The following is a 24,921-nucleotide window of genomic DNA, read 5'->3' on the forward strand; positions in this document are numbered from 1 at the left end:
CCCAGAGCTGCTTTAGAAGGTGAAAAAAGACACTTTACACTTCAATATTAGAAAAACGGTGACACATAGAAAGTGTTATTTCTGGTGATCTATCGGAAACCAACTAGTTGTTTTTTAAATAATGATCTGATGGCAGCTCTTAAGGTGTCCATACACGGACCGATAAACCTGCAGACAGACCGCGTCGGCAGCTTATTGGCCCGTGTATGGGGCCCCCCGACGGGCTTCACCGATCGAGATCTGGCCGAAAGTCGGCCAGATCTCGATCGGATGGAACAAAAAATCCCGTCGGATCGCGGCCGCATCTGTTCGTCGATGCGGTCCCGCGATCCGACCGCCCGTTAGGCATCGTTAGGATCGATCGTAGGGCCCACGACCGGATCGTATTGGAGTCATGTGACTTTAAAGATAGATGTTATCCAAATAAATACATGCACTTCGATTTGATTCTCCTAAACTGCTAGGATCTACTGATGTGTGGGTCACGTTTTTCTCGCCCCACACCTGCCCCCTTCCCGACCCGAACCCAGGCCAGCCTGCTCAGTCCCCTCTTTTTCTAGACCCGCGCCTATCCCACCCTGCAGTGATGTCATGAAAGGGGCAGGGCAGGCGTGATTCTGTAAATTGACGGACCAAAAGCTGCCAGTGTGAGGTTGTAGGCGTTTTTTTTGCGGTAGTCGGGCAGAACCGTGCCTATCCGCAGGTTTGAGAGGGCCCGCACATGACTACTATGACCCCCCCCCCCAATTTGCTAATGTTAAATGGGGTTGTTCACCTTTAAATTAACTTTTAGTATAATGTAGAGAGTGATATTCTGAGACAATTTGCAATTGGTTTTTATTTTTTAATATTTGTGTTTTTTTTAAAATTATTTAGCTTTTTATTCAGCAGCTCTCCAGTTTGGCAATTTCAAGTTGGGATGCACCGAATCCAGGATTCGGTTCGGGATTCGGCATTTTCAGCAATATTCGGATATGGCCATATCCTTCTGCCCAGCCAAATCAAATTCTAATTTCCATATGCAAATTAGGGTCAGAGAGGGAAATTGCGTGACTTTGTCACAAAACAAGGAAGTAAAAAATGTTTTCCCCTTTGCCCCCCCTAATTTGCATATGCAAATTAGGATTCGGTTCGGTATTCGGCGGAATCTTTCGTGAAGGATTCAGGGGTTCAGCTGAATCCAAAATAGTGGATTCGGTGCATCCCTATTTTTGAGTAATAAAACAAATCAATAACAATAAATCTGTAGTCTTACAGAGCATTTGTTTTTAGATGGAGTCAGTGACCCCCATTTGAAAGCTAGAAAGGATCAGAAGAAAAAAAGCAAGTAACTTAAAGTATAACATATAAATAATGACCAGTTGCAAAGAAATAGCTAGGAACCACATCACCAGCTGCATAACTTCCATGCCTTCTGTACATTGCCCACTTTATATTTAGCCCCGTGTTAATTTGATCCCGGCACAAGTAAAGCTTACAAACAATCTAATATTAAACGCAGGGCCTCACAGAAAGGGGAGAGCTTGGTAAACAAAGATTCCGTTCCTATCACGTATGTAATCATGTAAGCAGGCATAGAAACTGAGCATATTGTGAAAGGTGAATGCACAAAAACACTGCCAGTTACCACTAATGAATTGGCACAGGTAGAGATGGGTGCTCTTCTGCAGCTGAAAAAAAACGATGGTTAAGAATCAGCCGAACAGAAACTCTATACAACCCAAGGGGAAGGAGTGGGTGTCAAAAAAACATTTCTGCATCTCTGTAACATTGGGAAGTTTTGATGGGGAAGGAACAGTGGTTTTCCTTTTTAAGCAAAAGTGTTTTGTTTTTGTGGGGGGAAAAAAGGCTTTATATGTAATTACGGTATTTTTGAATCCAGGTGTTGCAGCTGTCGCAGCTCTAGGGCCTGTTACACTTTGGTGGTTATTTTTATGTTTGAGACGCAGTTTTGAGAACCCGTTAGCACGTGAACCAACAAAATGTATCTTATTGTGCCTGGTTGTAGCCACAAGTGTTGTTCCACAATGGCTCCACATTACACGAACACTGTCTGAATTGTCCCAAAAAAATTGTGTGTGTGTGTATATATATATATATATATATATATAACCATGGAAGCAGGTTCGCACTCTCAGGACTTAAAAATCAATTTGTGGTTTTATTAGAGGAAGAAGGGACTTGACGTTTCGGTCAGCAAATATCTATCTCTATCTATCTATCTATATATATATGTAGATATAGATATATATAGATATATATATATATATATATATAGTTGCGAAGACGAAGCCGCACTCACTGGACTTACAAAGCAATAATCAATTTTATTGGCACGACTGACGTTTCGGCTGGAACACCAGTCAGTGCGGCTTCGTCTTTGCGACTTTAAATTCCGTTTTGGAGGACAGCACCCAGGCAACTTTAACTACTATTTTGTGAGTGCCGATACATCTACTTTTGAGAGATATATATATATATATATATATATATATATATATATATATATATATATATATATGTGTGTGTTTACAAATCGGATTGGAGCACTTTGTCGGTCCCAGACTTAGTCCATATGCATGGACAAATTACATAAGAAACAAAAAAGTCCAGACAAATTCCAGGATTTTTATTGTACAATCACTAACGTTTCAGCTGTATCTCAGCCTCCTTCGAGGGAATGGTTTGTGTCGTGCACCCGGGCAATGTGGAGTTTTTAATTGCAAGCGCTGATTATCTATGGATTATATATATGCCATATGCACACACTACATAAGTGTAATGAGCCCTGGTGCCAACAGATCTTTATCATCTTGGTACAACAAAGGATTGTTTTCAAGTCCCTGTGTGCAACAGCAATTTCTTTTTCTTTTTTTTGTCAAATATAAATATATATATATATATATAGATATATATATATATATATATATATATATATATATATAATCTATTAGCAATAAACGTTTTCCACCTCCTTTAAGCTATAGCTGCTTTCCTGATCATTCTGATCCAGCGGCAGGGCAAGTTAAGTGTTAAATCCTGATTATAGTGCATGTGGGTGTTAAAGTGTTGCACAGCCAGGGAGCACAGCATACGCTCTGAACCAACTGTTTGCCACAAGCCTGAATGCTGGCCAACGCTGCAAGTAGAAGGTTGTGTTTGATTGCTCTGGGCTGCCGGCCGTGAAGGTGGACTTTGTACAGCAGAACACAGGCTTTTATAGCGAGCGAGCAGTACTAATGGATAAACACCACTGACTCCACCTACAGTTAAAAAGTGGTGTAAAAATCCACATAAGTGCGGAATGTACAGACTCCTTACACACCATCTACCTTGAGTTTAATAACCCTCTCCCACCCATACACTGAGACAGCATCAGGAGTGTGTATAAGGGGTCCTTGCTTCTATATGATCAGAGGGGACAGCTAAGTGGGTATCCTGTTGTCCTTTATTAGTATTGTTTCAAAGACTTTATAACAGTCATTAGGGCATTTTCAGCCATCGCTTGTTATTATCCCTTTCCTATACTTGCTTTACTTGTACTGGCAGTGAAAGGGTGACTGGGGCTGTAGCTGAACTGTTTCCGGATTCCCAGCTGCCACTTCCAGCTGCCGGCCTCTATCACCTGTGCTGCACTTCAGCTGTTGCTCACACTCTTATGGCTTACATACAATTGGGAAATTCAATTCCTTGCAGGGGTCGCCCTCCCTGTGATAACTGAACTTTTTGGTGCCTGAAGGCCTCTTTTCTTTGTAAATGATCTGGAATGTGAAAAGGTATTATGGCTTCCTTTAAGGACCCCCTCCCGAATTCTCAGCAGCACAGGGTTTGTGGGTTTACATTTCAAGCCAAACAGGCGGAGATTTTGTTATTGAGATGGCTTTGGTTTCTGCCTCAGACGAATGACTTGCACAGGTGACCTAATGGCTAGTGTTCCCATTGCAGCCTTAAACGAGACCAGTAACACACACAATCCAAATTAATTACAACTGACATTCGAGTGATTCAATGCCTGTGAAAATATTTCCCTTGACAAATTCGTCCTGCTTTTGCTCATAGTGCGATGCCTGCAGGCATAGTTTAGTCCCCAAAAACTCCCTACTTTTTTAGGGCAGAGAAACACGCTGCTATTTCGGGAGATTAGTCGCCCAGCGAAAAATAGCTTCTTCTTTGGGCGACTAATCTCCTCGAAAAGCCTTCCCACCGACTAGAATCTAAATCGCCAGTTTAATGACACTCTGAACGCTTCGGCTTTCCAAAGTCGCCCGAAGTTTCCTTGTGAGGCAACTTCTTTGGGCGATTAATCTCCTCGATAAGCCTTGCCGCTGGCTAGAAACTAAATCGCCGACGTGGTGACACCCGGATCGCTTCCGCTTTCCCAAGTCACCAAAAGTTTCCTTGTGAGGCAACTTCGGGCGACTTCTTCGGGCGATTAATCTCCTCGAAAAGCCTTGCCGCTGGTTAGAATCTAAATCGCCGTTAGGGTGGCAGCTTTCCGAAGTCACCCGAAGTTTCCCTGTGAGGATGCACCGAATCCACTATTTTGGATTTGCCCGAACTCCCAAATCCTTCTTGAAAGATTCAGCAGAATACTGAAATGAATCCGAATCCTAATTTGCAAGGATTGGAAAGGGGAAAACACTTACTTGTTTTGTGATAAAAAGTTACACAATTTCCCTTCCAGACCCTAATTTGCATATGCAAATTAGTATTCGGATTTGGTTCGGCCGGGAAGAAGGATTCGTCCGAATCCTGCTAAAAATGTCCGAATCCCAAACCGAATCCTGGATTCGGTGCATCCCTAGAGGCAACTTCGGAAAATTAAGAGTTCCGAGTGCCATCCCACTGGCGATTTTCATTGTAACTGGCGGGAGGCAGTACAGGGAGATTAGTCGCCTGAAGAAGAAGCGATTTATCGCTGGACGACTAATCTCCCGAAATAGCAGCGTGTGTCTTAAGGAAACTTTAGATCATGGATAGAAACAGGTGGCCTTACAAACTGAAAGTAAGAGCATTAAAACAAACTCGTTTCTAAAAATGGTTTGTTTCACTGTATCACTTCCCTGTTTTATAGCTGTACTAATATCATCAAGCCAGAAGTGCAAACTACATTTACTTCCCATCAGGTTAAAGCACTAGTTTGCCTTTAAATTAACTCTTTAGGATGATGTAAGAAGTAAAACCATTGCCGTTGGTTGGCGTTCCACCTTTATAGTTGCTAGGATCCAGTTTACCCTAACAACCAGGCAAGTGGCTTGAATGAAAGACTAGAAGAAGGGTCTGAGTAGAAATATAGTAATGAACAGTAATGATAAAATTGTAACATCACAGAGGACTGTTTTTATGTCTGCCGGGGTCAGTGACCCCATATGAAAGCTGGAGGAAGGCAAGTAATCGAAAAGGTATAAAAAATAAAGACAGTATCATAATTGACTAAGGATAGGGTACAGTTATGGAAGCTGTTGTCCAGAATGCTCGGGACCTGGGGTTTCTTGATAACGGATCTTTCTGTCATTTGGATCTCCATACCTACTAAACAATCGTAAACATTAAATAAACCCAATAGCCTGGTTTTGCTTCTTATAAGCATTAAATTGGTGTTTCACCATATGTCTTCTTCTTCTGAGGCTACAAATTTATTGTTAATGCTACTTTTTATTACTCATCTTTCTGTTCAGGCCCTCTCCTGGTCTCTCATTCAAATCAATGCATGGTTGCTAAGTTCATTTGTACCCTAGCAACCAGATTGCTCAATCTGCAAACTGGAGCGCTACTGAATAAAAAGCTAATTTTGGATTATATGGATAAAATGGAGTCTGTGGGAGATGGCCTTTTCATAATTCAGAACTTTCTGGATAACTGGTTTCCAAATAATGGATCCAATACCTGTAATTTATAATTTAAAGGTGAACTACTCCTTTAAGTGATTTTAAAGTTTTTTTTTTATCTACTTTACTTTAGCTTGAATACAGTTGTTCTTTTCTTCCCTAGTTTACATATACATCTGTTTTTTTGTGGTTTCAGAGCTCCGGAGGTCATTTTGGGATTGCCATTTTGTGAAGCCATAGACATGTGGTCCCTGGGCTGTGTGATTGCAGAGTTGTTCCTTGGATGGCCGCTCTACCCTGGGACGCAGGAGTATGACCAAGTAAGTGCACGGCTGCGACAATATATCTGGGGAAGGGGAAAAATAATGTATTAATGCATTTAAAGGAACAGTAACACCACAAAATTGTTTTAAAGTAATGAAAATATAATGCAGTGTTGCCCTGCACTGGTAAAACTGATGTGTTTGCTTCAGAAACACTACTATAGTTCAAATAAACAAGCTGCTGTGTGGCAGTTGGTGGAAATTTAAAAAAGTCTACATGTCACAGGTTAAATAGAGGATAACAGATAACACCATTATGTTCTACAGAGCTTATCTGCTGTGTAACCTGAGCCTTTTCTCCTTTGAATGGCTGCCCCATTGCTACACAGCAGCTTGTTTATATAAACTATAGTAGTACTTATCTGTTATCTACTGTGTATCCTGTGCTTGAATGGCTGCCCCCATGGCTACACAGTAGCTTGTTTATATAAACTATAGTAGTACTTATCTGTTATCTACTGTGTATCCTGTGCTTGAATGGCTGCCCCCATGGCTACACAGTAGCTTGTTTATATAAACTATAGTAGTACTTATCTGTTATCTACTGTGTATCCTGTGCTTGAATGGCTGCCCCCATGGCTACACAGTAGCTTGTTTATATAAACTATAGTAGTACTTATCTGTTATCTACTGTGTATCCTGTGCTTGAATGGCTGCCCCCATGGCTACACAGTAGCTTGTTTATATAAACTATAGTAGTACTTTTCTGTTATCTACTGTGTATCCTGTGCTTGAATGGCTGCCCCCATGGCTACACAGTAGCTTGTTTATATAAACTATAGTAGTACTTATCTGTTATCTACTGTGTATCCTGTGCTTGAATGGCTGCCCCCATGGCTACACAGTAGCTTGTTTATATAAACTACAGTAGTACTTATCTGTTATCTACTGTGTATCCTGTGCTTGAATGGCTGCCCCCATGGCTACACAGTAGCTTGTTTATATAAACTACAGTAGTACTTATCTGTTATCTACTGTGTATCCTGTGCTTGAATGGCTGCCCCCATGGCTACACAGTAGCTTGTTTATATAAACTATAGTAGTACTTTTCTGTTATCTACTGTGTATCCTGTGCTTGAATGGCTGCCCCCATGGCTACACAGTAGCTTGTTTATATAAACTATAGTAGTACTTATCTGTTATCTACTGTGTATCCTGTGCTTGAATGGCTGCCCCCATGGCTACACAGTAGCTTGTTTATATAAACTATAGTAGTATTTTTCTGTTATCTACTGTGTATCCTGTGCTTGAATGGCTGCCCATTGAATGGCTGCCCCCATGGCTACACAGCATATAATGTATATATATAATCTATTTTCTGTGTCTGTTTCCCAGATCAGATATATCTCGCAGACGCAAGGGTTACCTGGAGATACGCTATTAAATGCGGGTACCAAAACATCCAGATTCTTTTGTCGTGAGCCGGATGCTCCATACCCCAGCTGGAGGTTAAAAGTAAGTTCTCACTGGATGTTCCTTTTTTGCCCGTCTGTGTGCACATCTGTTAAATTAAATTTTGCAGCTTGGGGGGTAAGTGTGTTCTACATTTAGACAGCTTTCCCGTTGTTAAAGTGTGTTCCCTGGTAAAAGAGACAAAAGACTGTTCTCACTGCATCGTTTATGGTAATTTCTGTGGATATGACACATGCAGCTGACATTTATTCATGTTTGGAGTTTGCCATAATTACAGTCAGGCCTGTGTCTCTTCTCAATGCAATAGAAACACATAGATCCCTCTCATTGGCTTAGTGCATTGTAAAGTGCAAGCTTTCAGGGCCCTTCCTTGGGCATGTGTTATCCGCAATACAGTGCGCTGCAATAGTGTTTAAATAATGTTATAATGAGCATCTCTATATACTTTATTATTGCGCTTCATACGTTTTTCTTTCCCACCAGACGTTGGAAGAACACGAAGCAGAAACAGGAATTAAGTCAAAAGAAACTAGGAAGTATATTTTCAACAACTTGGATGAAATTGTGCACGTAAGTAACGGCGTGTTCCTAGTAAGCTCGTTAAGCTCATTATAGTATGGTTTTGTTGTGTGTTTGGGGACTTTTTTTGTGTTGACCATAATTATAGTACTGCTTAGCCCAATGTCCAAATTGCTTTATATTTAAAAAAGCCAAAAGTAAGATTCATAAGTTTAAAGGGGATGTAAACCCAAAAATTTCAATTTCAATTTAAAATGTATTTCTTTGTAAGTACAGTACATTTGTCGACAATACTCATGGATTTCATGGTACAGGCATGGGACCTTTTATCCAGAATAGGGATGCACTGAATCCACTATTTTGTATTCAGACAAACACCCAAAACCTTTGCGAAAGATTCGGCCGAATACCCAACAGAATACATATCCTAATTTGCATATGCAAATTAGGGGTGGGAAGGGGAAAACATTTTTACTTGTTTTGTGACAAAAAGTAACGCAATTTCCCTCCCGCCCCTAATTTGCATATGCCAATTCGGATTAGGTTTGGCCGGGCAGAAGGATTCGGCCGAATCCTGCTGAAAAAGGCTGAATCCTGGCTGAATCCCAAACCGAATCCTGGATTCGGTGCATCCCTAATCCAGAATGTTCAGGGCCTGGGGTTTTCTGCATAATGGATCTGTCTGTAATTTGGATCTTCATACCGTTAAGGTGGCCATACACGGGCCGATAAAAACTGCCGACAGACCAGGTCAGCAGCTTATTGGCCCATGTATGGGGCCCTCCGACGGGCTTCCCCGATCGATATCTGGCCGAAAGTCGGGCAGGGCTGAAATTCCAGTCGGATCACGGACCGCATCTGTTCATTGATGCGGTCCTGCGATCCGACCGCCCATTTTCCTTTCATTATGATCTAATCGTTGGGCCCTAGGGCATCCAATCGGAGCAGCCTGATATCGCCTACCTCAAGGTTGGCATATCAGGGAGAGAGCTGCTCTTTTGGCACCAAACAAGCAGATCTCTCTGTGTATGGTCACCTTAAAGGAGAAACAAACCCATACAGGTATGGGATCCATTATCCGGAAACCTGTTATCCAGAAAGATCAGAATTACGGAAAGACCATCTCCCATAGACTCCATTATAATCAAATACAACATGCATGGAGTATCCAAATTACAGAAAGAGCCGTTATCCAGAAAACCCCAGCTCCCGAGCATTCTGTATAATAGGTCCCAAACCTGTACTAGAAAAAACCCCTACCCTGCTTAGACCAACCTCCCTCCTCCCCCACAGCCTAACTACCCCTCTGGGCAAATGCCCCTAATTTTTTATTAACCCCCGTGCAGATCTGGCCTCGGGAGTTCACAGGCGCCATCTTCTTTTTTTCGCTCTCCTTCGGAATATGAGCAGAGTTTCTGCGAATGCACTTTTTTATAGGCCCCTATTTGCTCTGCCCCTTTTGTGAGATCATTGGCAGCTCGGGTCTAATAAAGGCACCCGGAAGTCGGGAGGGCGGGTCGGGAAAAAGCCCGAACCGCACATCACTAAATCAGGTGGCTTCTGCTATATTGTTTTGAAAGTCCGAACTTCCAGGGATGAGACTAGAGAGGGACAGAGACACAGCATAAGTTAAATGATAACATTAAAGATAAATGTTCAGTTTAGCATCAGTCCTTTCTGTGTGCATGTTTATTATATATACCGGTAGGTGCCTCAGTGACAGGTGTTTTACAATATGTATACGATGCTGGCAGGTTTTTTTAGTGGGCTCCAGCTCGTAGCAGCCAGCCTTTAGTAGAACAGTTAACCATTTAATGTGCCTATAGACGTAGAGATCCACTCGGATCTCTCCCCAATATGCCCACATTGAAGTGGGCGATATCAGGCTGATCCAATCGTAGGCCCTAGGGCCCAACGATCTGATCATAATGGATCCGATACGGCTGTGCATAGACGCACAGATGCGGCCGCAATTCAACGGGATTTTTTAACCTGCCCGATTGAGATGATATCGGTGTTGAACATTTAGACTTGTTGTGGATTTTTGAACCGTCTCACAAAATATATTTTGTTACAGGTGAACATGATGGTGGACCTGGATGGTAGTGACTTGATGGCAGAAAAAGCGGACAGAAGAGAGTTTGTAGCCCTGCTGAAGAAAATGTTGATGATCGATGCTGATAAGAGAATTAGTCCAGTCGATACCCTGAGCCAATCATTCATTACAATGAAGCACCTCTTGGATTTCCCCCACAGCAACCAGTAAGTGACCTGCAGTCCCCAAATAAAGCCGGCAATGCACTTTGAGATCCGCTTGCTGAATCTCTGCTCAGTTTCACACACTGAGCCAAATCAGATCACACTGGGGTTTATGTATCCCTTCCTTTTATTTAGTATTTAGTGACAGCATTGCAAAATATTTGTAATATTTTTTTTATTTCCTCTAGTATCATAATCCTTTTTCACATCGATACAGAATAAGAGTTAGGTAATACAGCAACTAGGGATGTAACAAATCCAGGATTTGGTTTGGGATTCAGTCGTTTTGAGCAGGGCCGAATCCAAACAAAATCACGTGACTTTTCATTTAGGGATGCACTGAATCCACTATTTTGGATTCGGCCAAACCCCCGAATCATTCGTGAAAGATTTGGCCAAATTCTGAATCCTAATTTGCATATGTAAATTAGGGATTGGAAGGGGGAAACATTTTTTGCTTACTTGTTTTGTGACAAACAGTCCCTCCCCATCCCTAATTTGCGTATGCAATTCCAGGTTCGGTTCAGCCGAATCCTGCTGAAAAGGCCGAATCCCAAACCGGGTGCATCCCTACTTTTCATCTCCAAAACAAGGAAGTAAAAAATTTGATCTTTCCCCCCTTGTTTCCCTAATTTACATATGTAAATTAGGATTCGGCCAAATCTTTCACAAGGGATTTGGATAAATCCAAAAATAGTGGATTCGGTGCTTCCCTAACAGTAACCAATATTGGGAGCAGAGGAATAAGAGAGCAATGATTCCATCGAATTTGATGAAAAAAAGAAAGACCTTGAAACCTTTTCTTTTTTTTCTTTTTACAAACACCAAATGAACTGTCTCTGTAGCCAAAAGTTTGTTGTATAAGCCATAAGCAGTACATTTAATTAATTTATTTTCTTCCGACAGTGTGAAATCATGTTTCTATATTATGGATGTTTGCAAGGCCCGCCCTAACCTGGGTGATACAGCCAACCACAACAAGACCTCCATCATGAGACCGATCACATCCACAAACATGGGCAGCATGTCTGCTGGCTTCACCAAAATTGGTTCCGTTCGGGGTCAGGTGAGTAAAGATGAATGTTTCAAAGGCAAGAAATTAAAGGGGTTGTTTGCCTTTGAGTCAACTTTTACTATGATGCAGAGAGTGTTATTCTAAGAGAATTTGCAATTGGTTTTCATTTTTTATTATTAGTGTTTTTTGATTTTTTTCGCTTTTTATTCAGCAGCTCTCCAGTTTCAGCAATCTGCTTGCTAGGGTTCAAATTACCATAGCAACCATGCATTGACTTGAATAAGAGACTGGAATATAATTAGAAGAGGGTCTGAAAAGAAAGATGAGTAATAAAAGTAGCAATAACAATACATTTGTAGCCTTACAGAGCATTTGTTTTTTAGATGGGGTCAGTGAACCCCCCCCCCCCCCCGATTCAGAACAGGATAGGAAATAATGAAAATGTATTATTAATAAATAAATAAAGTGCAACCGCGTTGGAGCGTGCGTCCACAGTGACGTGGGGCGAAGTGGCCGACTGGGTTGCCTGGGCGCCCAGTCGGACTGGCCGGCACTGATTGCCAGTTTCCCAGCTGCCCCCAGTCATGGTACTTGTGCCTGCACTTTAGGATGCAACTACTTTCTGGCAGGCTGTTGTTTCTCCTACTCAATATAACTGAATGTGTCTCCGTGGGACCTAGATTTTACTATTGAGTGTTGTTTTTATATCTACCAGGCAGCTGTTATCTTGTGTTAGGGAGCTGCTATCTGGTTACCTTCCCATTGTTATGTTGTTAGGCTGCTGGGGGGAAAGGGAGGGGGTGATATCACTCCAATTTGCAGTACAGCATTAAAGAGTGACTAAAGTTTATCAGAGCACAAGTCACATGACTGGGGCAGCTGTGAAACTGACAATATGTCTAGCCCCATGTCAAATTTCAAAATTGAATAAAAAAAAATCTGTTTGCTCTTTTGAAAAACTGATTTCAGTGCAGAACTTGCTGGAGCAGCACTATTAACTGATACGTTTTGAAAAAAAACATGTTTTCACATGACAGTATCCCTTTAAGGTGAACCGCCCCCTTAATTGCTGTTTAAAGGGTAACTTCACCTAACCCGGTGGGGTTTTTTTATAATGTAATTGTAAGAGAATTTAGATATTAAAGGTTTTGAATGGATCATGAGTTGTAAAGGAAATTGTTATTGAAAGCAAAATCAATCCGACTGCTAAAAAAAACCTCTGGGACTAGCGTAACAGGCGCAGGAGGCTTAACCTGGATGGTTCAGTGATCCATTATACTATATTGCAAAATGTCACCACATTATATGAAGCTGGCTTTTATTACTCACGTCTTTCTGTAATTCTTATATTATGTCTCCAGCCGCCCCAAGCATGTTCACCGTAATGGCTGTATTCATGTATTTAAACCCTGAACCTTATTAGTGTCAATGCATGTATGTGTGTCTGAGCCCTCTAGTGACAGAATCTAAGAATGCTTTTTATGCTTAAAGGAAAACTATACCCCCCAAACAATGTAGGTCTCTCTAAAAAGATATTGCATAAAACAGCTCATCTGTAAAACCCTGCTTCATGTAAATAAACCATTTTCATAATAATATACTTTTATAATAGTATGTGCCATTGGGTAATCATAAATAGAAAACTGCCATTTTAGGAAATAAGGGCCGCCCCCTGGGATCTTACGATTCACGGTGCACCCAAACAAACCATACAGGTTAGGTCACATGAGCCAATTAACAGGAGTTTCTTCCTGTTACAGTTAGAGCTGCAGTATTTCTGGTCAGGTGATCTCTGAGGCAGCACACAGACCATCACAAAATGGTGGTTCAAGGCAAGAGATGTAAAAGGGAAATATTTACTTAAATATATAAACAAGTTTGGTAATATTCTTTAATATGATATAAGCTATCTGTTGATTAAGTATTCATTTTGGGGTATAGTTTTCCTTTAAAGGATCAGTAACATCAAATTTTTTTTCATTAAAAAATTTGTTAGTGTAGAACGAAAAAAAAAAACACAGACATATTAAATTTTTAAATGTTATAAGAAATAACTTACCGAAACTCCGCTTGCGCTCCTCTTCAGAAAAGGCGATCCATCGTGTGGCGCTCGATTTCTTCTCCCTGCTTTCCTTATAGGAGATAGCCAGGGAGGAGAAATCGAGCGCCTCATGATGGATCGTCGCCAGGAGGAGCAGTGTAGAATATGTGAGATCTCTTTGGGTGCACTCTCTTAAAAAATAATCCAGTATGGCCTCTGCAGAATTAAAATACCATTTGCATTGTTAACTACAGACATTACCATATTGTTCATGCTTTATAGTCCTGTGTTGGCAACAAATAGTCAGTGGGGGTCATTTATCAACACTGGTCAAATTTGCCCATGGGCAGTAACCCATGACAACCAATCAGATTGCTGCATTTATTGTTCTACTTGCAGCTGGCTTTAAAAAGCTAATGACTGATTGGTTGCTATAGGTAACTGCCCAGTGTTGATAAATGAGCCCTGTTATGTTATGACAAAAGTAAGGGGAAGCTGCTGTCACTGAGCAGATCTTGAGTCCTGTCTGTTGTGTTCAGTGATGCTTGCAGCTGTTTAGTAGAGCCTGACCTTTACCCCTGATGTAACCAAACATGTCTCTTTATGTTTCAGGCTTTAACATCATCAGGGCATTCTGTTATACACCATGGAATACCACTGCAGGCAGGGAGTGCTCCGTTTGGTTGTAACGATGCTTTTCAGCAAACCTTGATTTTGTGCCCTCCAGCTATCCAAGGTAAGTCACCTTTCAACTGTCACCTGAGGGTGATGCCGCTCACTGCAGCCCCTTTATTACTAGGAGCCAGATTTTAGCCACTGAAATATTTCCTGAGAAAAATAGAACTGAAAAAGTCTGTTAAGTCAATTGTTTCACATCTCAAACACGTTATGTCCCCACATATAGTCATTTTTATGGTAGTGCTAGAATATAGGAAGCCTTGGTTTAAAGGAGAACTCAAGAAGAAGTAGCTAAAATTGTTTTACATTATGTTTTGTGCTTCTTTACTAGCCCAAGGCAACGACAGCTCTTTAGCAGTAAAGATCTGTGTCTCCAAAGATGCCCCAGTAGCTCCCCATCTTCTTTTCTGCTGATTCACTGCACATGCTCTGTGCTGCTGTCACTTACTGAGCTTAGGGACCCACTCACAATATATAGTACGCATAGAATAGAAATGTCACATTATAAGGCTGATTAGTAATTAATACAGATAATTACTACATGGCAGCACAGAAACCAGTGCAATTAGCATCAGAATTTAATAATCAACAAACCTGTAGCATCAGCTTATATTACAGACCAACCTCATTTTCTGCTGGATAATTAGTGACGACCCCTAAGCTTAGCTTCTCAACAGCTGCTCAGAGCCCACTGAGCACTTTGCAAGATGGTGACCCCCTGTGACAAGTTTGAAGTCTTTACTGCTAAAGGGCTGTGGTTGCCTTGAGCTGTACAGAAGGCCAAAACATAATGTACAACATTTCTAGACACTTCTTTAGTTAGCCTTTAGTTCTCCTTTAAAGGTGAACCACTTATTTAATAACCCGTGTTTGATGCTCCTAGGAATGCCATCAAACCATGGAAAGCCGACGAGTTACTCGGTGAGAGTGGACAATGCGGTTCCGTTGGTTACACAAGCCCCAGCCATACAACCGCTGCAGATAAGAGCAGGTGTACTAACTCAGGTTGGTTTGCTAGAAGTTATTAAAGATTCTCAAACTCTTGGTTTACAAATAAAATGCAATCTATGCACTATAGCTGCTAATTAATTATTTTTTTAATTTCGAAGGCCTGGTCTAATGGAACTCAGCCAATCTTAGTTCCTGCTTGGCAACAGATGACAACGCTTGCGTCCGACACCTTGATTGGACCACAGCGACTTGGAGATTGGGGGTAAGAGACAGAGATCGAATGACCAGACCGTGCCATTTCCACTTCATACTTGTCATTTTGACTTTTATACACTAAAGTATATGTTTTTATTTTCCTCCTAGGAAAGTAATTCCACATGGAAATCATTACAATTCTATGATCATACAGCCGATTATAACGAACCAAATGACCCTGTCCGCCCCTCAGCCGCTCAGTTTAGGTATTGCACACATGGTGTGGCCTCAGCCTGCAGCTAACAAGAGGAATAAATTGTATCAGAACAGGTAATGAGCCGTTAAAATATAACCTGTTACATCCTGTTTATTAGTACAGGTATGGGATCCGTTATTCGGAAACCCGTTATCCCGATAGTTCCGAATTCCGGTAAGGCCGTCTCCCATAGACTCCATTTTATCCAAATAATCCACATTTTTAAAAATCATTTCCTTTTTCTCTATAATAATAAAACAGTAGCTTGTACTTGATCCCAGATATAATTAATCCTTATTGGAAGCAAAACCAGCCTATTGGGTTTATGTAATGTTTATGATTTTCTAGTAGACTTAAAAGAACAGTTTTGTGTAAAAATAAAAAACTGGGTAAATGGATAGGCTGTGCAAAATAAAAAATATTTCTAATATAGTTAACCAAAAATTGGCTGGATGTCTTAACATAATAGCCAGAACACTACTTCCTGCTTTTCAGCTCTCTAACTCTATTAGTCAGCGACTAATAATAAAAAATAAAAAATGTTTTCAATATAGTTAATTAGTCAAATATGTTATGTATAAAGGCTGGAGTGACTGGATGTGTAACATAATAGCCAGAACACTACTTCCTGCTTTTCAGCTCTCTAACTCTGAGTTAGTCAGCGACTTGAAGGGGGGCCACATGGGACATTACTGTTCAGTGAGTTTGTAATTGATCCTCAGCATTCAGTTTAGATTCAAAAGCAACAGTTATGACCCATGTGCCCCCCCTCCTGTCTCTGATTGGTTACTGCCTGGTAACCAATCAATGGAAACCAAGACAGCTGAAAAGCAGGAAGTAGTGTTCTGGCTATTATGTTACACATCCAGTTACTCCAGCCTTTATACATTACATTTTTGACAAATTAACTATATTAAAACCATTTTTTATTTTGCACAGCCTATCTATTTACCACATTTTTATTTTTACACTGAACAATTCCTTTAAGGTATGAAGTTCTAAATTACGGGAATATTCATTATCAGGAAAACCCTAGGTCCCCAGCATTCTGGATAACAGGTCCCATACATGTAGCATTTGTTTTACATAGTAACAATGCAGTCCTCGTATTAAGAACCTTTAAGTATCCCCGAAACTAGGTTTAATGTTACAGTCAGGTTTACTTTACTTCTGGAAAATTGATAGTCGACTTTTTATGGCTGATTGGTATTGTCAGAGTTTCCTTCTGAATAAAAGCAGCTCACGTAGTCTGGACTTACTCTCAGAATCAATTGTTTTATACAACAAACAGCAAAATTGTTTATTCTCTACACTTGCTTGGAGGGGAGGTTCTTTGACCACTTTGATGGTAGGTCGTGTTAAATTGAATGTCAGACCAGAATGCCCAAAACTGTCAATGCCACATGTCAACGAGCGCACTGTAAATTGGCTGTCAGCATTGGAAATTTTGATTAAAGGAGAACTAAACCCTAAAAATAAATTTGCCATATTTTATATACTGTACTTGTATATTGTGACATTTCTATTCTATGTGTACTGTATATTGTGAGTGGGTCCCTAAGCTCAGTAAGTGACAGCAGCACAGAGCATGTGCAGTGAATCAGCAGAAAAGAAGACGGGGAGCTACTGGGGCATCTTTGGAGACACAGATCTTCACTGCTAAAGGGCTGTGGTTCCCTTGGGCTGGTACAGAAGCACAAAACATAATGTACAACATTTCTAGCTACTTCTTTAGTTAAGCTTTAGTTCTCCTTTAACAAAAAGTGTCCCTTTTAAGATAATATGGAAACTCATATAGTCAGAGGTGATTATTTACCTTGCTGTTTTCCCGTGACAGGATTAACACAATTCAGGACATTGTTGTCCACAACCCTGTAGCGGCTTCTCCAAAGATCTTAAGTAGCGAAAGCACCAGAGTGGAAGAAAGCAGTGCATTACTGCAGGACAATCAAGAGGAGAAGGAGGAAGAGCGGAGCTCCAGTAAGAACCCCCAAGGGCCGGTCCCTGACACCTCTATCCAACAACAACAACAGGCCATAGTCATTGGGGATTCACCTAGCCCTACAGTAAGCGTCATCACCATCAACAGTGACACGGATGAAGATGATCCGGAGCAGACACTGTCACTCAGAGAGTAAGTTGCTGGGGTCATAGGAAGGCAAAAAATGTACAATTTGGTTCAGGAAAATAAAAACATTATTTTTAGCTGACCTGTCTTCAGTCACAGCCTACTGTTGTGGTTGAGGGCAGAAAGGGAAGCTTCTGCCGGCCGAAAACTGCTTTTGGAAACAAACTGAAATTGAAAAGAAAAAAAATTCTTTTGCTACTGATATTTTTCAGCTTAGTTTAGCTTTACGGAGTTGTTCAGTGTAAAAATAAAAACTAGGTAAATAGAGAGGCTGTGTAAAAAAATAAAAACTGGGTAAAATAAATAGGCTGTGCAAAATAAAAAAATGTTTCTAATAAAGTAATAAAGGCTGGATGTGTAACATAAGAGCCAGAACACTACTTTACAGCTCTCTTGGTTTCCACTGATATGTAATTAGGCTCCAAATGAACAGGCTTATTTTAAAGAAATATATATATATATATATATATATATATATATATATATATATATATATATATATATATATATATATACACACTAGACAATGTCTTTAGTTTAAGACTAAACTCAGCAATTCTAAGAGCAGTAATAAAACATAATAATATTGCATTTAAAGTACTCTCAGTATGTTCTGTGTATAAACCCATTTATTGTACAGTGCTGCAGAATATGGTGCTTTGTAAATACATAATAATAATAATAATAATAATGCTTTCACATTGTAGATTAAATGAATTGACAGCACATGGGCTTTTTTTCAGGTGTAAGCGCAGTCTGGATTGCGATACCTGCCAGAGCACGCTGAATGTTGAAAGAGTTTGTTCCCTGAGTAGCCCTGACAGCACCCTGAGCACCAGTTCTTCAGGGCAGTCAAGCCCATCGCCATGCAAGAGGAGAAACAGGTAACTGGCCCAAAGTTAGAGCTTAATCTTTAGTTCCCCCAGCCTGATTGGAGCTGTGGAAGTCTTTAGAGTCAGGGCACACAGGCAGATTCAAGGAAATTAGTCGCCCAGCGACAGATCTCCTCTTCTTCGGGGCGACTAATCTCCCCGAACTGCCTCCTCTGCCTTCCCACTGGCTAAAATGTAAATCGACGGCGGGGTGGCACTCAAAGTCGCCCGAAATTGCCTCACAAGAAAACTTCGGGCGACTTCCGAAAACAAATCGATCCGAGTGCCATCACGCTGGCAATTTACATTAGCAGGGGAGGCAGTTTGGGGAGATTAGTCGTCCCGAAGAAGAGGAGATTTGCCTGTGTGCCCTGACCCTTATAGTGCAGGATTGTGCTAAGTACAGGGCTATACCTGTGCTGTTATAGTATACGCTATGAACACTCCAAACTCTCCAGTTTGCAATTTCAGCAATCTGATTATAAAATTACCCTAGCAACCATGCATTGATTTGAATAAGAGACAGAAATATGAATAGGAGAGGACTGAATAGAAAGACGAGTAATAACATGTAGCAATGATAGTAAATGCATTGCCTTACAGAGCATTTGTTGTTAGATGGGGTCAGTGACCCCCGTTTAAAAGCTGGAAAGAATCAGAAGAAAAGGGCAAATCATTTAAAAACTATATTAAAAAAATGAAGACCAATTGAAAAGTTGCTTAGAATTGGTTACTCCATAACATACAAAAAAGTTAACTGAAAAGTGAATCACCCCTTTAATGATTGTTCCAGCATTCCCTCTTGTGTAGCAGTATTTGTTTCCCTCCGGCACCCGAGCCCTAACAGCAGGTTACTCCCATTACTTTTACAGCATATCTGATGAAGAACCAGAGAGCGGCTGTGACACTGTGAATGGCTCCCCAAGTTCGGACTCTTCAGGACACGACAGTCCGTTTAAAAGCAACTTCGTCAGGGATTCCAATCAGAACACAGAGTCTCGGACTCCAGAGAAAACGGATAGCAAGCCCGCAGTATGCACCGTGGTGGTGCCACCCATCAGGATAGAAAACCGCCGGTTTAACTCTCATCAAGTGTCAAACAAAGGTAGAACATTTCTCACTACACATAACTTACAGACCATTACATACTACACATAACTTACAGATCATTAAAGGGGAAGTAAAGTCTAAAATAGAATAATGCTAGAAATGCTGTATTTTGTATACTAAACATAAGCATGAACTTAATGCACCACAAGCCTAATCAAACATATGAGTTATGCTTCCAAATTAATCAGATTATAACTTAGTTATACATCTTTGCAAGACCAAGACTGTGCACATGCTCAGTGTGGTCTGGGCTGCTTAGGGATCATCATAAATTATCAAAACAGCACAAGTCAAATAATATCTGCCAGTAGCCAATATAGTAATATTGTTTTTTTCTAGGGGAGTAGAAGGGATTTTTTACACAACAGTGTTCCTGTTGCTTTAATGATCGTGATGTGTCATGTTATATATAACCCATTAGAACACACTGTTGGTCATTTATCAACACTGGGCACATTTACCCATACGCAGTAAACCACAGCATCTCCAAAAGGGGTTAGAGATAGGGATTGGTGAATTTTTTCGCTTTGTTTCGCTGCGGAAATGACGCCCATAGACTTGAATGACGCGCTGCGCTACAAAAAATGTTTTGCCGCCCCTTGGACTTTAATGGGCGTCTGCAAATTTTTGGCGAAACAAATGGGTCAAATTCGGCCATCCCTAGTTAGAGATAACCGCACACCTTATAACAAAACCCATGGCGACCAATCAAATTGCTGCATTCATTGTTCTATTTGCAGCTGGCTTTAAAAAGCTGATTATTTATTGGTTGCTATAGGTAACTGCCCATGGGCAAATTTCCCAGTGCTGATAAGAGTTCCACTGTGGCACACCAGGAGACTTGTTGTCCGCCTTTAAATTTCTAATACCATTTATAACAAATCTCCTCGCATCGCTTTCCCATCCGCAATAAAGTATTTGGCAGTTTACTTCATTAGGCAGCACTGTGTTTTCCAAAGTGTTCCTCTATTTGAGGTAAAACTCAACTAATCGGTAAGGATATGTTTTCCAGATACAGTGTGTTATCCTGTAATTAAAGGCAGATCTGCGCCGGGTCGGATAAACCATCCAAACTCATTGGGGAGTCGTCACCAGAAACTTACATCAGCATTCCAGCATCAGCCACCTCTGAATTACAGTAAAGTAAGAGCTTCCATATTCCTTCAGATAAATGGAGAAAATTGACCCTGCTGGTCTTGGGGGTCAGAGTCTGGAGCAATTTTTGGTATCTGGAGTCAGATTCGCCAAAAATGTTCCAACTCCTAATAACTAGTAGAAGCACTCAAAAAAGAGCCATTCAAGCTGGAAAAAAAGAGAAAAGTCACAGGTTACATAACAGATAAGCCCTGTCCAATACAATGGTGTTTTTATCTGTTATTTAACCTGTGCCTTTTATCTTCTTTCCAGCTTGAATGACTGCCCCCATGGCTTCACAGCAGTTTGTTTATATAAACTATAGTAGTACTTATCTGTTATCTACTGTGTATCCTGTGCTTGAATGGCTGCCCCCATGGCTACACAGCAGCTTGTTTATATAAACTATAGTAGTACTTATCTGTTATCTACTGTGTATCCTGTGCTTGAATGACTGCCCCCATGGCTACACAGCAGCTTGTTTATATAAACTATAGTAGTACTTATCTGTTATCTACTGTGTATCCTGTGCTTGAATGGCTGCCCCCATGGCTACACAGCAGCTTGATTATATAAACTATAGGCTTCTTTCTGAAGCAAAAACATAGCTTTTTTTGCTACCAGTGCAGAGCAACAGTTGCATTATATTTTAATTACTTTGTTACACTTTCAGTTTTTGGTGTTACTGTTCCTTTAGAAACAGGAGTCGGAGGTACCATAAACTGAAGAATCAAGTTGAGTCGAGTTATTTATGTACCGACTCCACAGCTCGGCACACACAGTTCATTCACCAAGTGGAATTGTTATAATTGTAGCTGTGGTAATACAAGTGGAAGTAAATGTTTCTATTGGTTGCATAATGGGGTGCGTTTAGGATGTCCCCTTGGTGCCTGTGTACCCCAGAGAGAGACAAACCCTTTTCTCTAATTTTTATAGAGCGACACAGACCTCCTCACCCAATGGGTAATTGGCTAATGGAGGCAAACTCTGCTATGGTCTCTGTTGTCCACTATGTGCAGTTATTATTCTTGTTCTGTGGACTTACCAACTGGGGGTGCCAAGACCATGGGGAAAGGAGGTGTCTTGTGTTCTTTTAATTCAAGAGAAGTAAAGGATCTGGCAGTGAGTGCACAAAATTCTCATATTTTTAGGATTCAGCCGAATCCTAGATTCTGTGCGACCCCCCATTGAATCAGTCTCTACATATGAAATAACCTATAGATTTTTTTGTGTATTTTAAAGGGGAACTGTAAAATTTAACGTAAACTTTGGCATATTGAAATAAGAAACTTTCTAAATACAATCAATTAAAAATTTGGTAGGTTTCTGAAATAATCAAGTTCATCTTCACTATTCCTCTCTCAGCATCTGTTTCTCTTCATTCTCTCTTCATGCAGCAGTTGGGTGTCAGATAATCATTGACAGTTAAATCCAATATATCTTATGGGGGCCTCCTTTTGCCTAGAGGGAGGTATTAGAGCTCACTCTATTAAAATCACTAGAAATCCTGTCTATCTACATGCAGAATTTTTTCGCAAAAGGCAGTTATTTCGTTAGTTCATCTTCTCTATCCCTCTCTCAGCATCTGTTTCTCTTCATTCTGTCTTCATGCAGCAGTTGGGTGTCAGATAATCATTGACAGTTAGATCCAATATATCTCATAGGGGGGTCCTTTTGCCTAGAAGATGTATTCAAGCTCACTATTAAAATCACCAGAAATCCTGTCTCTCTACATGCAGAATTTGTGCAAAAGGCAGTTATTTTGTTGGATTTTCTTTGTACTGGAATCTGTTATTTGAGTGAGCTCTAATACATCTGCTAGGAAAGGAGCCCCCTATAAGATACATTCATCTGACACCCAACTGCTGAATGAAGAGAAACAGATGCTGAGAGAAGAATACTGACGATAAACTTGATTATTTCAGAAACGCCACCGAATATTTAATAGATTGTATTAAAAAGTGTCTTATTTCAGTATGCATGAAGCTTATATTAAATTTAGATTTTCGCGATAGTTCTCCTTTAGATACGGATTGTAAAAGGTCTTTTTCCTCTTGTGTTTGGCAGGTGCAGCATTTTGGATCCGGTCACCAGGAATGGAATGGAAACTACGGGCACCTGAGGCAGCAGGCTTATATGCAACCGACAGTTGCTAGTCACCATTTCACCCTTACACACGGCAGCCCAACCCACAATGCACTGCACGCACACCTGGCAGGAAGCACTCACATTGGAGGACAGCCTGCTATACTCTCGTACCCACCATCTGCTTCGCTGAGCAACGCTGCACCCGTCGCCCATATTCTTGCCTCTCCGTGTACCTCCAGACCTATTCTACAGCACCCGACCTACAATCTCTCTCACCCTAGCGGCATCATTCACCAAGTGGCGCTGGGCATCAATCCCCGTCTCTTACCTTCCCCGACCATCCATCAGACTCCCTTCAAGCCAATCTTCCCCTCCCATTCGTACATCACCGCGTCTCCGGCTTACGCAGGATTTCCAATGAGCCCCACCAAACTCAGCCAGTATCCGTACATGTGAGAAGATCAAAGATTCAGACTCGTTTCAAAGAGAGAAAAAAAAAAACCGAAAGAACATGGCCTTTTAATAAATTTGCCATGGCACAAGAATAATAAGGATATTTTTTAAATCATGGAGACTTGGGTGCAATTTAAACAATCTTGAGCTTTAAAAAAAAGAAAAGAAAACGAAAAAAAAAAAAAGAAATCACTTTTAATGTGTTTTGCACATTTGGTATAAATCGTCTTTGGTCGTGTTATCTTCTATAGTAAATCTAGACAGGTGACTTACAGGGGGGGGCGGGGAGAAGCCCAATTTCCCCCCCACCCCTGCTATTTTTTTATACAATTGCCTTCTAACTTGTGCAAGACACGTCTACATTTGGGAAGCCATTCAGTGTACAGGTTTAGAGCAACAAATGCACACACACTATCAGCAGTGTCCTGGTAAGTCGTTTGTATTGCGTGTGTCTTGTTGTATCCGCGTCGGGTCTTCATATCGCATGAGTCCTTTTTTTTTTTTTTTTTTTTTTTCGTTGCATGGGCAGAACAGAAAGTTGCCTAGACCTTTGCTCTTCAATGTCGTAGTCCTAATAACGTTTATCAGCTGCATCGTAAACTGTTCCCACACATAGTGCCTTAAATATTTGAGGTTTGTCGATGTTACTACTTAATATTATTCATGTCGAGTTCAGCACTTAAAAACTTCAGATCTGCTGATAATATATCTATTTTTTTTTTTTTTGGATAACATGAGTAATGCTCAGCTTTGGATTTTTTTTTTCTTTTTGTGTGTGTGTGTGTGGTATGATTTTATGGCGTGGGTGTTTCGTTAACCAATCTAACTCTACTGTCCCTTTATCAGAATGAGACGTAGATGTAGCAAGTGGTCTGATTTAAATAGGAAAGACTCCGGCTGCACGTTTGGTGATCATACGGTCAACAGGCACTACAATATGGTCCAAGCCGATCCTAGATTTCCTTGTGGTTTCCTTAAAGGAGAAACAAACCCTTAATAAAAAACAAAACCTTACCCTATATAGACCCTCCTCCCCCCCAGCCTAGCTGCTACCCCGGAAAAATGCCCCTAACTCTTTACTTACCCCTCCATGCAGATTCTGTCCAGCAGAGTTCACGGGCGCCATTTTCAGCTGCTTCAGAATGAGACTGCGCTTTTGCAATTTTCATGAGTTTCGGCGCATGCACAGCTGACGCAAAACAGAAAATTGCTCCAACTGCGCGTGCGCTGCTTCGCCGGTCTTATTCCGAAGAGAAGAAGATGGCGCCTGTGAACAACGCTGGACAGAGTATGCACAGAGGGGTAAGTAAAGAGTTAGGGGCATTTGCCCGGGGGGCAGCTAGGCTGGTACAGAGGAGCGAGGGGGGTAGGGTTTATTTTTATTAAGGGTTTGTTTCTCCTTTAAAGGAACAGTTCAGTGTAAAAATAAAACTGGGTAAATAGATAGGCTGTGCAAAATAAAAAAAATTATCTAATATAGTTAGTTAGCCAAAAGTGTATAAAGGCTGGAGTGACTGGATATCTATCATAATAGCCAGAACACTACTTCCTGTTTTGCAGCTCTCTAACGCTGAGTTAGTCAGTGACTAATAATAAAAAATAAACAAATGAAAAATGTTTTCAATATAGTTAATTAGTCAAATATGTTATGTATAAAG

The 24,921-nt window shown here is 40.8% G+C and overlaps 1 protein-coding gene across 2 annotated transcripts in view; it reads left to right on the forward strand.

Moving 5' to 3' along the window:
• hipk3.L (homeodomain interacting protein kinase 3 L homeolog) overlaps positions 1 to 23,345 on the forward strand; it is a 76,574-nt gene extending 53,229 nt beyond the window's left edge. Inside the window, exons 3-16 of one of the 2 annotated variants that reach the window (XM_018257441.2) lie at positions 6,025 to 6,148; positions 7,487 to 7,606; positions 8,048 to 8,134; positions 10,161 to 10,345; positions 11,249 to 11,408; positions 14,011 to 14,134; positions 14,960 to 15,081; positions 15,186 to 15,289; positions 15,367 to 15,552; positions 17,316 to 17,612; positions 18,350 to 18,490; positions 19,351 to 19,583; positions 20,601 to 20,731; positions 22,790 to 23,345. In XM_018257441.2, coding sequence (XP_018112930.1) covers positions 6,025 to 6,148; positions 7,487 to 7,606; positions 8,048 to 8,134; positions 10,161 to 10,345; positions 11,249 to 11,408; positions 14,011 to 14,134; positions 14,960 to 15,081; positions 15,186 to 15,289; positions 15,367 to 15,552; positions 17,316 to 17,612; positions 18,350 to 18,490; positions 19,351 to 19,583; positions 20,601 to 20,731; positions 22,790 to 23,266 — 2,491 coding nt within the window. In that variant the 3' untranslated portion in view covers positions 23,267 to 23,345. The remainder of the gene's footprint in view (positions 1 to 6,024; positions 6,149 to 7,486; positions 7,607 to 8,047; positions 8,135 to 10,160; positions 10,346 to 11,248; positions 11,409 to 14,010; positions 14,135 to 14,959; positions 15,082 to 15,185; positions 15,290 to 15,366; positions 15,553 to 17,315; positions 17,613 to 18,349; positions 18,491 to 19,350; positions 19,584 to 20,600; positions 20,732 to 22,789) is intronic. The other variant, XM_018257442.2, reaches the window with a different exon arrangement.
• Positions 23,346 to 24,921: the final 1,576 nt, after the last annotated feature.

This window comes from Xenopus laevis, chromosome 4L (assembly GCF_017654675.1).
Source record: "Xenopus laevis strain J_2021 chromosome 4L, Xenopus_laevis_v10.1, whole genome shotgun sequence".
NCBI lineage: Eukaryota > Metazoa > Chordata > Amphibia > Anura > Pipidae > Xenopus > Xenopus laevis.